At 41.0% G+C, this 14,498-nt stretch overlaps 1 protein-coding gene across 12 annotated transcripts in view; it reads right to left on the bottom strand.

The window, feature by feature from the left end:
* Positions 1-14,498, bottom strand: part of BTRC (beta-transducin repeat containing E3 ubiquitin protein ligase) — a 182,209-nt gene that overhangs the window by 106,042 nt on the left and 61,669 nt on the right. For 7 of the 12 annotated variants that reach the window (XM_075841044.1, XM_075841037.1, XM_075841043.1 and 4 more), the window contains one exon: positions 9,990-10,067. The exons of the other annotated variants lie outside the window; for them this stretch is intronic. In XM_075841044.1, the coding sequence (XP_075697159.1) occupies positions 9,990-10,067 (78 nt within the window). The remainder of the gene's footprint in view (positions 1-9,989; positions 10,068-14,498) is intronic. 12 annotated transcript variants of the gene reach the window in all.

The raw sequence follows: 14,498 nt of genomic DNA on the forward strand, positions 1-14,498 counted from the left end.
TAGATTACACCGATTGTAATATGACATATAGAATACACTAATAATGAGGTTTAGTTAGACACCTAAACAACTAATAGACATTTGAAAATTCTCATTTTTTTCAATAAAAATGTTACATTTCACTTTACTACTCTAGTATCATCATGTTTACCAGAATAAATTAGTTAAAAGCTTGTAAACATGTACAATAAAATGTAACTATATATTGTACAGCTTCCCACTACAACTTGGGATACCATTGGTGAGGGTCCTTGAGTTTGGACCTTCACTTATTACATGGAATGAAGGGCTCACAATACTTGGAGTAGACTTCCAGCAGCCGAAATCCCACATGTCCTAAAGTGTAATTCATAGCACATATACCATCACTTTTTTGATGGGTGGGGGTCCGACAGTTGGAACTTATCCGGAACTTAATTGAAGCAGGGCCCCATCCTAGCAATATCCCATGACTTTCTGAAATTAGCCTTTAATAGCACTATTGGTTTTACAGATCTACCCAAAGATGTTCAAGTATTCTACAGAGTCCTACTGCCGCTTTGCTTGGGGTCTGAGCTTATGAATACCCACTGATCGTATATTCTTACATGTCTTTATGACATTTCAGAATACATTTTCAGCTGGTTTTAAAAAGGGGGCCCATGTTGTAATGAAACATTATTTAGAGAGATTGGCATTAGGATAGGAAGAGACTTTATGATATATCCCTGGCCCGATTTTTAGATAATCAAGGGAATTACATGGGATATATACAGCTACATGTAAAGGAACGCTTCTTGAAGGCTATCTAAGGAAATTAATAAAAACACTTGTTGCACAGCTCCATCTAAAAGCCCAGGATAGTTAGAACCAGATTGTGGGGCACATTAGAAGGCTTATCCTGTTGTAATTTCAGATTCTGGGGTATTTCATTATAGCATGGGATCCCTTCAAAGAAATACTTAAACATTATGTTATTTTTAGTGTAGGGTCTGAGGGGGCGGAGCATGACACAGAAATCCATGCACCACCCTCAGGTCCTGCACTTAACATAACACATTGTTATCAGTTTTGCCTAGAGAGTCCTTTTTTGATATAAGGACTTCAATTTCTGTGTAAGAATACAATAAAAATCTTAATGTATAATATATGTATAATATATATACACACACACACACACACACACACACGTCTATATACACACACACACACACATATATATATATATTTACACACACATTATGTATACATACATAAATTACAGTTTAAAAATAAATCTAATGTATATATATATATATATATATATATAATCACAAAACATGCACCCATTTCAAAATATTCACCAAGTTACGAGCAATGACTGCGACTGGAGGAGAATTTGGGGGAGGTTTATTAAGATTGTCATGTCATACGCCGGTCTTTATAATAAAGATAGCTGGAGTAAGATGCGCCTAATATAAAAAGAGGTGCACGTCTCATTAAATTAGGCTCATCTCTAGCTGAAAAGGAAATCTGCGCCAGCTACAAGCTAGTGTAGATTTCCACTTAATATAAGCCAGTTTCTGCGTAATTTATAGTAAATTTGTAAATATGGCGATAGGTCTTCATTTTTATCCGTTGCACATCCTGACCATTTTTTCCAGCACCATTTCCGAACAACGGTGCAGGGACTTAATAAAGAAAACAATCCCATTTGGAGCAGCTTAAGATGCATACTGAGGGTATCATCACTCAAGTGAGAAAGTTGCATTAAGTTCGGTCTCTTTAATGTATTTGCTTGTATAATGAAAATGCTGGTTAATGAACAAACAAACATGGATGACTTAAACTGGAGACAAAAACCTAAACAAATCTCAGCGACCATAAAAAAAAAAAAAAAAAGAGAGTGAAAGCTGAGAAAGCACTTGCACTGAAGGGAAAAAAAGAACAGGCTGCAAATGGGACCTCATTATTTATCAATGGTAGCAGGGGGTGTTTAAACATCCTACACTGCCACTGCCTTTTCTTAAGCCATTAGGGTAATCAGGAGGGGGCAACATAAACAGCCGCCCTCTGACCCGCTTACTATTGACAACCATATTCACTGCTTCCACAAAGAAAGAAGAAGGTCAACCACTGAGGGACTGACCACCACAAAAGCTTTACAAAACCCTGATGGTTCCTATTGCAAGGCAGGAAAAACAGATGGCGGGGCAATAAATTTACAGACCTGTATTCATGAGCTTCCTAAACACTTAGCACGAGGACCTCTGGAGTCTATTAGGTCATTTCCATAGACTTAAAACTCGTCCGAGAATTTATTTTTTTTTTATTTTTTTTTTAAGACAAACAAATCTGATACACACAAAGAGTCTCATATTAACAAGGAATCCAATCAACCAGAGGATTCATTGTAACAATACAAACTATTTTGTGTCAATTGCTTGTCTACTTAAAATTCCACAGCAATGGGTAGAATATGCAATGCCTTATAGTGAGTCATCATTCATGACTTGTCAGATTAAAAAAAAAACAGGCCACAATCACGGATAAGTATCAGTCATAATGTTAAAATATGTCTGATAAATTTTCCCAACAATTCAAAAGATTTAATTGATCATTTTTCTCTAATTTTATCATCATAAATATGACAAATCTCGTTACAAAGGGTTTTTTTCTGCTTATCTTGTACACAATAATTGATCAGTCTAGGACACGTTTCTGGGTGAAATGGAAGGTATCAGGAACTAAATTACTGTCATCCTAAATACATTTTTGGGAAACTTTAATTGATGAAAAAAAAAAAACTGGAGAGGATCTTAAAAAGATAAATGGATGACTTTAATTAAAGGAAATCTGCACCATTGAGGAGATTCCTTTGTGCGGGTGTAAAGTTGCCATGGCTAACTTCTGCAAATTAAGCAGCCCTGGTGATCAGCTGATCGACGGGTTTGGCTTCAGAAACCCCTGGCGATCAGCAGCGACTGCTACAGGGATAGGCTTCAAAAGGTGGTGATGTCCTTTAAGAACATAATTTACCTTATAGTCTAAAGCTATTTCGGCCAATAGTTTTTTCCTCCCGACCCGCATATAAACATGCATGCTGAGCTCTGCCGAACCTGCATGTGTTCTCAATGGGAAGAGGGGAATATGCTGCCGCCGAGAGAGCTTATCTCATGTGAGAACAAAGGATCGCTCATGTTCAAATCCAACACGCCCGATCATACTTCCCCCCCTCCCCCCCCGAGATCTGTAGACAAGGGAGAATCGGGACACCCTCATCTACATTAGATGGTCTGCCGTTAGAGTCGATGTTCATCTTATGTGTACCGGCAAATAAACTCTCAGATACATGATAGAACTAAACATAGGCCTCATACACACAGCTGTTATATGGCTTTATACAACCTCCAACAAGTCGCACATTGACAACTATGGGCTCCAAGTGCTGCTCTGCCGTGTGCGAGATTTTCCCCGTCTTGCTGGCTTTTCACCCTGGGACACCTTGATTTCATGCTAATACAAGGCATTGTACTGTATAGCAGATAAAACGTTTTGTGACCACATCAGTGCAGGTAACAAGATATAATTGAATGGTGGCCATAATTTCAATGCAGAATATGCAAAGAGGAAACGCAAAAATCAAAATAAACAGATATTGCGAAGCTGTTATACAGTAATGTTATGCAGTTACTGCACGGGAGTTTAATTGTATATTTAAGATGTCAAAGGAGAAACATTTATTTGCAGGGGGAAAAAAACAACTAGTTTTTTCAATCCAAGCGATGATCCAAAAATCCAATCACTTATTTTCCAAATAAATCCAATTAGTCCCGTGTGTGACCTGCTAGCCCATCTGTATGTGCAGGCCTTAATGTGCTCTGCTCTCTCTCCCTTCACTTTGAAGTATGATGCAGATAAATTTAGTTTAATTTCCAGCAGATCTGACTATCCATTTTCCAAATGAACCATCTGGATCGGCCTATTAAAATTAATTTATAACCTAACACAAAAAAACATGTTTGTTACTCTCAAACTTGCCAAAACTTATAATTGTTTTTGAGCATTGTGATCAGATGAAACACATTATGAGACTCACATGTAATAATATGTAGTGATGTGGTGTGTGTTCCGTGGGTGAGGAAGCCATGAGTGGTCTAGGCTTACAGTTATTCGTGATTCTTCAATAATCTAATGGTAATAGTAGATATATTCTTGTATTGTTTTTTTTTAATACGCATAGTGAATTGTGTACACAAAAAAAGCCCAAAAAATAGGGTTCTCAAAAAAAACAAACTGTTTCAAACGGGTACTATAGTCTCTCCATGGGCAGACTATCTACTCCACTTGGGGAAGACTATTACGGCCCGTGAACATATTACGGATCCGCCTTATAAGGATCTGCAATACAGCACCCATAGACCGCCATGGGCCCATAACTCAAATTTCATGTTCCAACACAGACATTATTAGAAATGTATTCTCCCCTAGAAGCACTATCTAACGGAGGCCTCCTATATGAAATTACACAGAGTACCTACAGCTTAATAATATACAGCCATAGGGAATCCGTGTGCAGACCTTAAAAGTGCAATGGAAGCTCCCAGACATGAGCAAAACTACAATGTGTTTGTAACGTCCGCGGTTGCATACCGCAGACTCCTATCATCCTGCAGACGTCTTCATTCCCAGAGATGCCAGCTCATGCGGCCGTCCTGTCCTGCAGTGACCACCTGGGTGCGTGCCTGAGCTCATCCCCGGCCTTAATGGGCCAGAGCACACACGTGTTTTAGATTGACTGATTGCTCCAGGGTCACCCTGGTCTATAAGAAGGGCCCTGTCCCTTCCTTCATTGCCTGATCGTTGTTGTGTTTACCCGTGTTAGTATTTGGAAATGGTCCCTTAGTGTTTTCCAGTTCCCAGTGTTCTCGTTCCTGCTACCTGTATCCTGTGCTACCTGGTTCCTGTGCCGTAGAGAGTTGGAGTGGTGTTGTGTCGTATACTACGCCTGCTGTATTTCACTGCGCCTGGTGTCTGCCTGCTGCCGAGGTCCCATCTGAGCCTGCCATCGCTACTGTCTGTATTGCCACAGGTACCCTTATTCAAACTATTGACTATGCCCTAGTATCCTGTTTGGCCAGCTGCTATCCTGCTACGGCGATACAGCCCAGTGGGTCCACACGCCCATTGTGACAGTGTTAATGATTCTTATCAAGAGTCTTCAAACGTTGCATATTCATTATAGATAAACTTAGTCTCAGGCAGCAGGATTCATGGACACAGATATATTAAATATATATATATATTAAATTGTGCATATTAATTTAACACCAAATCAACAAAAGGCCAGGTACATTCCACAACCCGTGCAACGAGGTTAAGTTTGTATACAGGTCCACTTTACGCTGTCCTGAACCAGCAAGGAATGAATATGGAATGAAGCATTTTGGGAGTAATGCAGTAGGCATAAGGCCTTATTCCCATAGAAAACATATTTATGGACCGTGTGCTGTTTTCAATAGAGCGTGTGTCCATTGCGAGAAACTCATAGCATGCCCCACTGTGGTCCGTTTTTGCAGACCAGTCACTCGCCCCTTGAAGTCTTTAGATGCATTACAATAAAAACGGACAGCACATGAACGACATCCACGTGCTGTCCATTTTTCACGGGTCAGTTATTAAAGAAATGCAAAAAAAAAAAGTGAAATCAGGAAGGACTTGAAGAGGAGAAAACGGATGGAAAAACAGATGACACAAAAACAACACGGACGCAACATGGACATTCATATGGATCAAAAACGGTCCTCTTTTTTTAGGGCAAAAATCGGACACACTCGTGTTAATAAGGATTAATAATGTAGTATCTATCTGTGGGGAGTATTGGTTGGATTTTAGAGATTCTGTTCTGAAAAGAAAATGAGATGTTCAATCACTTGTGTTGGGTTGAGTACTTGGGTGAACTAAATAGGAAGGACATTTGGAAGCAAATCAATGCGCCATACAAGTCTAATCCGTGCAGGTCTGACCAAAGGGACCCCAAGAATGGGGGTGCCCAATCCCCGAAAAAAACAGCTATGTGAGTGCATGCTGCGGTTTCTGTATCACCCAATCTAATGCCCCTATCTAGGGATCGCTAGGAATTCCTGTGGTCATGCCATATACCATATATGCTATTCACAGGAAAACCCCTTTAAAGGATTAGCAGACGGGTACGTGCTGTACATGTGCACCACAAATCCTGTCCTGTACCACAATAATGCCAGTCTTGTATATTGTAGATCATTTATCATCTTTCAATGCGAGGTGAGATGTTATCAGCAAGCTTAGAAATGTTGTCAGGCCCACAGAATTAGAAACTGGTGGATATTTGGTTGCTTCGAATGACAAAATACACTACCGTTCAAAAGTTTAGGGTCACTTAGAAATTTCCTTATTTTTGCAAGAAAAGCACAGTTTTTTTTCAATGAAGATAACATTAAATTAATCAGAAATACACTCTATACATTGTTAATGTGCTAAATTACTATTCTAGCTGCAAACATCTGGTTTTTAATGCAATATCTACATAGGTGTATAGAGGCCCATTTCCAGCAACCATCACTCCAGTGTTCTAATGGTACATTGTGTTTGCTAACTGTGTTAGAAGGCTAATGGATGATTAGAAAACACTTGAAAACCCTTGTGCAATTATGTTAGCACCGCTGTAAGCAGTTTTGCTGTTTAGAGGAGCTATAAAACTGACCTTCCTTTGAGCTAGTTGAGAATCTGGAGAATTACATTTGTGGGTTCGATTAAACTCTCAAAATGGCTAGAAAAAGAGAGCTTTCATGTGAAACTCGACAGTCTATTCTTGTTCTTAGAAATGAAGGCTATTCCATGTGAGAAATTGCCAAGAAACTGAAGATTTCCTACAACGGTGTGTACTACTCCCTTCAGAGGACAGCACAAACAGGCTCTAACCAGAGTAGAAAGAGAAGTGGGAGGCCCCGCTGAACAACTGAGCAACAAGACAAGTACATTAGAGTCTCTAGTTTGAGAAATAGACGCCTCACAGGTCCTCAACTGGCAGCTTCATTAAATAGTACCCGCAAAACGCCAGTGTCAACGTCTACAGTGAAGAGGCGACTCCGGGATGCTGGCCTTCAGGGCAGAGTGGCAAAGAAAAAGCCATATCTGAGACTGGCTAATAAAAGGAAAAGATTAATATGGGCAAAAGCACACAGACATTGGACAGAGGAAGATTGGAAAAAAGTGTTATGGACAGACGAATCGAAGTTGGAGGTGTTTGGATCACACAGAAGAACATTTGTGAGACGCAGAACAACTGAAAAGATGCTGGAAGAGTGCCTGACGCCATCTGTCAAGCATGGTGGAGGTAATGTGATGGTCTGGGCTTGCTTTGGTGCTGGTAAAGTGGGAGATTTGTACAAGGTAAAAAGGATTTTGAATAAGGAAGGCTATCACTCCATTTTGCAACGCCATGCCATACCCTGTGGACAGCGCTTGATTGGAGCCAATTTCATCCTACAACAGGACAATGACCCAAAGCACACCTCCAAATTATGCAAGAGCTATTTAGGGAAGAAGCAGGCAGCTGGTATTCTATCTGTAATGGAGTGGCCAGCGCAGTCACCAGATCTCAACCCCATAGAGCTGTTGTGGGAGCAGCTTGACCGTATGGTACGCAAGAAGTGCCCATCAAGCCAATCCAACTTGTGGGAGGGGCTTCTGGAAGCATGGGGTGAAATTTCTCCCGATTACCTCAGCAAATTAACAGCTAGAATGCCAAAGGTCTGCAATGCTGTAATTGCTGTAAATGGAGCATTCCAAGACCAAAGCAAAGTTTGAAGGAGAAAATGGTTATTTGAAATAAAAATCATTATTTCTAACCTTGTCAATGTCTTGACTATATTTTCTAGTCATTTTGCAACTCATTTGACAAATATAAGTGTGAGTTTTCATGGAAAACACAAAATTGTCTGGGTGACCCCAAACTTTTGAACGGTAGTGTATATTCATTTTAAGATATTCAAGCTTCACTGCAAATAGGACACTGCAATTCCTAGTTTCCCAACATTTTTAATGAGCATTTTCTGGGCACCATAAACGATACAGAAATGTTTTATTTTTTTTAATCTTTTCTCAAATTCTCATCGATTATCTAAGAAATATACTGCATGGAGAGATGAACCTGCTAGATATCAGAACAGTAAGTGTTGCCATAGGGGCAACTACTCAAGCCTCGAAACCCATCGTAGACGTTATCCAGAAGCTGGCATAGCAATTACTATGCACAAAAAAGGAACTTTCATATATTTTTACTGATAATTTTCTTTAACCCCTTAAGGTCCGAGCCATTTTTTTATTTCTTATTTTCGTTTTTCACTTCCCGCCTTCCAAGAGCCATAACATCTTTATTTTTCCGTCAATAGAGTGGTGTGAGGGCTTATATTTTGCGGGAGGATTTGTAGTTTCTATTGGCAGCATTTAAAGTACCATATAATGTACTGAATTTTTTTATTTGCGGGCTGAAATTGGAAAAAACTGCAATTCCTCCATTATTTTTTGGTTTCCGTTTTTACGTCCTTCACTGTGTGGTAAAAACAACAACTTAAATTTATTCTGTGGCTCAATACGATTACGGTGATATCAAATTTATATCGATTTTTTTAATATTTTACTACTTTATAAAACAAACTTTTTGTTAAAAAAAAAAATAGTTTTGTTTCACCACATTCTGAGAGCCATAACTTTCTTATTTTTCCGTGCATTGAGCGGTGTGAGGCTTTTTGCGGCACGAGCTGTAGTTTTTATTGGCACCATTTGTTGGTACATATAATTTTTGGGAGCTAAAGTGACCAAAAAACTGCGATTTTGATGGTTTACAATTTTTATTTATTAACCTGTTCACCGTGCGCATTAAATAACGCTATATTGTAATAGTTCAGACTTTTAAGGACGCAGCAATACCAATTTTGTTTACTTTTTTATTTTTTACATTACTTTAGAGGAAAAATGGGAAAAGGGGGGTTTTTTGTACTTTTTTTTATTTTTCTTGCACTACTAAAAACTTTATCACTTCTTTTTACACATTTTATTACCCCCTTAGGGGACTTGAACCACGAATCGTTAGATCGCTGGTACAATATACTGTAATACTAATGTATTGCAGTATATCGTCATTTTTACAGGCAAATGTTAAGAGTGAAGGCAGCCCTGGGGGCCTTCATTAGGCCACTGGGCTGCCATAACAATCATCATCACCCCCCGATCTCATTGTGGGGGGGGGTGATGAGCTGTTGGAGGTGGCCGCCCCCCCCCCCTCTTTTCAACGCCTCAGATGCTGCGGTCGCGATTGACTGCAGCATTTGTGGGGTTAAACAGCCAGGAACAATGCGATCGCTGCTCCTGGCTGTGTTTTACAGCCGACACCCGCAGCATATGGAGCGCGCTCCAAACATCACCCCCTCCCCGCACCATTACGTACCAGGGCGGGGTGATGTTTGGTGCACGCTCACGCACTGAGCACGCTCCATATGCTGCGGGTATCGGCTGTGTTTTACAGCTGACACCCAGGACTAACAGCCAGTTAGTATTCCCCATGTAATTACATTTCTGCAGCATCTGTTCTTAAAATTCTACATTGTTCCGTCCCTCTGTTATTCCTCTTAGAAATAAATGAATTAATTGACATCAGGGTGTTACCAGTTGGGGGTGTGTTCCTACAGAGTGATAATGTCCAATCAGTGCTGACAGAATGAGACGGAGTAGGGACACACCACTTTGACAAGAAAAATAGTAACACCCTTTAGTCAATTTATTCATACATTTCTAGGAGGAATAACAGAGAAACGGCCCAACACAGAGTTGTAAGCAAATATTCTCCAGAATTATTATTTTATGGGGAATACAAGTATTTACTAAAATAGACATATCAGAAAGGTGACAGGTTCTCTTTAAATCTCCAGATCCCCCCTCTCGCTTACTCCAAATTTATCACACATCATTAAGTCTCTCACTCGTACACCTACCTGTCTAAGTGTATTCATCTCTGGAATAATCTTTCTAGGGGGTTCATCCCGATAACAATCATCTCTTCCTGAGGAGGTCTGCATGAGGAAAAGAAAGTTTATTCCATGTGTAGTAACATACAGTAAGCCGTAACAGGAGCGGCGTCCTTCATAATGAAAAATGATCCAGTCCTAAAACGGTCAGAGTTAACGAGTGGACGCAAGACATCATGGAATATGTTACACAAGATGGTTTTGCTCACTTTCAGGTCACTGGGTGTCTTTTTTTATGTAGTAACACAGAAAGCCGGCACACTATGACATTGGGGTAGTTATTTTCTTGCTCAGCTTGAAAAAAACAAATAAAATGTACCAACAACAGAGACAATGGTTCAGCTATTACACATTCACAAGATCACACCCCACTGTTAGCAATTGTTTTAAGCTGGCTAAGGATGGGACCACAGGAAGATACAATTGCCATTAACATGGACTCTTTGTTTCTCAAAAAGAATTTAAAAAAAAAGAGAAAAAGAAAGAAAAGTAAAGTAAAAGCGATCTACAAAGTCTTAAATACATGCAACACAAATCCATCAATACTTCATAGCAAAGAAGATGGTCTCGAGTGACTCAAAGCCCCAAGCACTCATAAAACAGCACTAGATGACCTGTAAGGGGTTTCTTTGTGCTTTAACTGCTTAGTGACCAACATGCTTTGCAGTTTAAAGGGATTGTCTAGGAGAAAACAGATGATCGCCCAAACAGGGTCATTTCAAGAAAGGGTTGTCATGGGGGACAAACCTTTTAAAGAGTTTCTATGGTCTGAACTTTAAAGGGGTTGTCCAGGATTAGAGAAACATGGCTGATTTCTTCTAAAAACAGCACCACAACTGTCCATGGTTTGCGTCTGGTATTGCAGCACAGCTCCATTGAAGTGAATGAGACGGAGCTGCTATCCCACACATAACCTGCGGATAGCTGTGGTGCTGTTTTTTTTGGAAGGAAGCTGCCGTGTTTTTCTAAACCTGGACAACCCCTTTAATACAAAATGTCCAACAAGTTTGTCGTTGTTCCATCACTGCCTCCTCATTTTTTTGTCCGAACTCAAATTCTTTCTTTCAGTCTAATGTTCTTCAATGGACATTGCAAAGATTATTATTGGGCCCAGGACATTACTGTATGAAGGATAAGACTGTGCGTGAGGGAAATGATGACTGAAAATCCTCCATCAATGTCCAAAAAAAAAGGAAAGGCGGCTGTTCTCCAATTAAGTGATACTAGAAAGATCTATGAAACCCTCATTAGCGGCACTAATGCGGTCTGACGTCGATGTTGGCATGGCATCTGGCTGTGTATGGCCGTCTTTAGAACAGATACCACCATTGCTCTCGCCACAGGCAAATCATGGCAACGTTCAGGCTCCGAAACAAACACATTATTTATGACGTATTGCCAATATGTTCTAGACTGAAGTAATCCATGTGTGTTCATTTTTAGACGACGATGGCTGCTTTCAATATGTTGCAGAATGATGTGCCATAACATCCTGTCACTTACTGCATAATGAGGAAATAAAAGTGGCTACGTGCTCAAGTCTAAATCATGTTTTATGATTACGACCGCTGGCTGTAGGCTGGTCCATGCTATAATTTAGCGCCCATCTGTAGGATTTCTGTACGCCACAAATTGCACGGCAAGTGTCAAAACAAACAGTGGAAATGTTTATTTAATGCAGTAGAATCTGCTAATTCCATTTGCTTTGTGATCTTGAGACACTCGTATAACAATATATATGGCGGGAAAATAATACAAGAATTACGCAGCACATTTATCAATATACACCATATGGACAAAAGTATTGAGACACCTACAGGAGCTTTTATGACATCCCATTCTAAAGCCAGAGGCACTAGTATGGACTTGGTCCACCCTTTGCAGATAAAACAGTGTCCACTCTTCTGGGAAGGCTTTCTACAAGATTTTGGAGAGTGTCTGTGAGAATTTTTGCCCATTCATCCAGAAGAGCATTTGTGAGGTCAGACACGGATGTTGGATGAGAGGGCCTGGCTCACAATATCCATTCTAGATCATCCCAAGGATGTTGGATGGGGTTGAGGTCAGGCCTCTGTGCGGCGAGTCAAGTTCTTCCACACCAAACTCACCCAACCATGTCTTTATGGACCGTGCACTGGGGCACATTCATGCGGGAACAGAAAAGGGCCGAACCCTAAACTGTTCCCACAAAGTTTGATGCGTACAATTGTCCAGAATGTCTTGGGCTGCTGAAGAATTAAAGGGGTTTTCCAGCCACTAAAAATTGATGGCCTATCGTCAGGATAGGCCATCAATAGCTAATGGGTTGAAGTCCGACTTTCAGGACCCCTGCCGATCAGCTGTTTTGAAGGCGCTGCTTCCCCTTCATTTCTTCTTGCTCACTGTGAATCATTGACATGCATTTAGCGGCGATTCACAGGTATTGCAGCCTTTTCTCCCATTGAAGTGAATGAGAAAAGGCTGTGAATCGCCGCTAAATGCGTGTCGGCAATTCCCAGTGAACAAGTAGAAATAATGGGGAAGCAGTGCTCATAGAAGCTCTGCGGCTCCTTCTAAACAGCTTATCGGCGGGGGTCCCGAAAGTCGGACCCCGACCCATAAACTATTGATGGCCTATCCTGAGGACAGGCCATCAATTTTTAGTGGATGGAAAACCCCTTTAAGATTTACCATCACTGGAACTAAGGAGCCTAGGCCAACCCCTGAAAAACAACCCCATAGCATTATCCCTCCTCCCCCAGACTTTACAGTTGGCACAATGCAGTCAGGCAGGTAACATTCTACTGGCATTCACCAAACCCAGACTCGTCCATCAGACTACCAGATAGAGAAGGTGATTCATCACTCCACAGAACACGTTACCATGCTCTAGAGACCAGTGGCGGAGTGCCTCACCACTCTATCCGAAGCGTGGCATTGCGCGTGGTGATGTAAGGTGATGCAGCTACTCGGCCATGGAAACCCATGCCATGAAGGTCCCGGCACAGTTTTTGTGCGGTTGTTAAGGCCAGTGGAGGTTTGGAACTTTGCAGTTATTGAATCAGCAGAGCATTGGTGACTTTTATGTACTATGCGCCTCAGCACTTGGCAACCACCCTCTGTAACTCTACGTGGTCTGACACTTCGTGGCTGAGTTTCTGTGGTTCTTAAACCTTTTCACTTTGCAATAATATCACTCAGAGTTGATGGTGGAATATCTAGGAGGGAAGAAATGTCAGGAACTGACTTGTTACGACAGTGGCATCATATTACAGGACCACGCTGGAAGTCAGTGACCCCTTTAGAACAACCCATTATTTCACAAGCCTTTATAAAGGCGACTGCATGGCAAGGTGCTGGATTTTATACACCTGTGGCAACGGGACTGAATGAAACACCTGAATGAAATGATTTAGTGGTGTGTCCCAATACATTGCCCATATATTGTATATCGAGCCCTGCCTTTTAAAAAAAAAAAAAAATTATATTATAATATATACACTATATATTATATATAATATTATATTATACACAGTTGAGTCACATTATTATGACCACCAGCTAATATCCAGGGAAACCGCCGTGTGCAGCACGGACAGCAGCTAGACGGGCTGGGAGTGATCAATAAGGTGCTGGTAGGTTGTGGGTATCTGGAGCCATGCTGACTGCAGAGCATCCCACATTTGCTGGAGGGTGCGTGGGGGAGGATCAATAGAGCAAACAAGACTATAGAGGCGGTCCCACAGATGCTCAATTGGGTTCAAGTCTGGCGAATTAGGGAGCCAGGGAAGTACTTGGAAGTCTTGGTCGTGCTCTTCCAACCACTGTTGGACATTTCTAGCCACGTGACATGTCGCATTGTCTTGCTGGAAGATTCCATCTGCCCCAGGGAAAACAAACAGCATGTATGGGGGGATGTGATCTGCAACAATGGATTCATACCCAAATCGGTTCAGAGTGCCTTCCTGGATGAGTGGGCCCAAAGAATGTCAGGGTCCCCCATAGCAATCGCTTGGGGGACACATGGTAACACAGCCCCACATAATTTTGTATTCAAAGGTTTTCGTTTTTCTGGTTTGGTTTCTTCCTCTCCACCCCTCTTTTATTATTACAGTTGGTACTTACCTGCTAGGTCAAGTTGAGGTCAGCTGTACAGAATGTACGAGCAGGTTCTGGAACTTTCCACCTTGCGCTCGTGAAGCTTGCGCTTTTTACTGATTGGATGTTGAGCAGCAATGGCGGGAAGATTTCTTCTTTAAATTCCGGTGTTCGGCAGTGTTCTGGGCCGTTTGAAGAGGATTCAAGACAAGCCCCGCCCACCCCGCTTTTTTAAAAAGGGCTTCCCTGTCGCGATGTTTACTAGTGGGGTTTAGTCTCCCAGCTAATGGGAGGACTTGGTACAATAATTTTATGATGATTGATTAATGAATTTTCAATAATTTTATGGTTATGTTGTATTGAATTATTTATTCTTTGGTAACCCTTAATAAACATCGC

Source organism: Rhinoderma darwinii, chromosome 11 (assembly GCF_050947455.1).
Source record: "Rhinoderma darwinii isolate aRhiDar2 chromosome 11, aRhiDar2.hap1, whole genome shotgun sequence".
Lineage (NCBI taxonomy): Eukaryota > Metazoa > Chordata > Amphibia > Anura > Rhinodermatidae > Rhinoderma > Rhinoderma darwinii.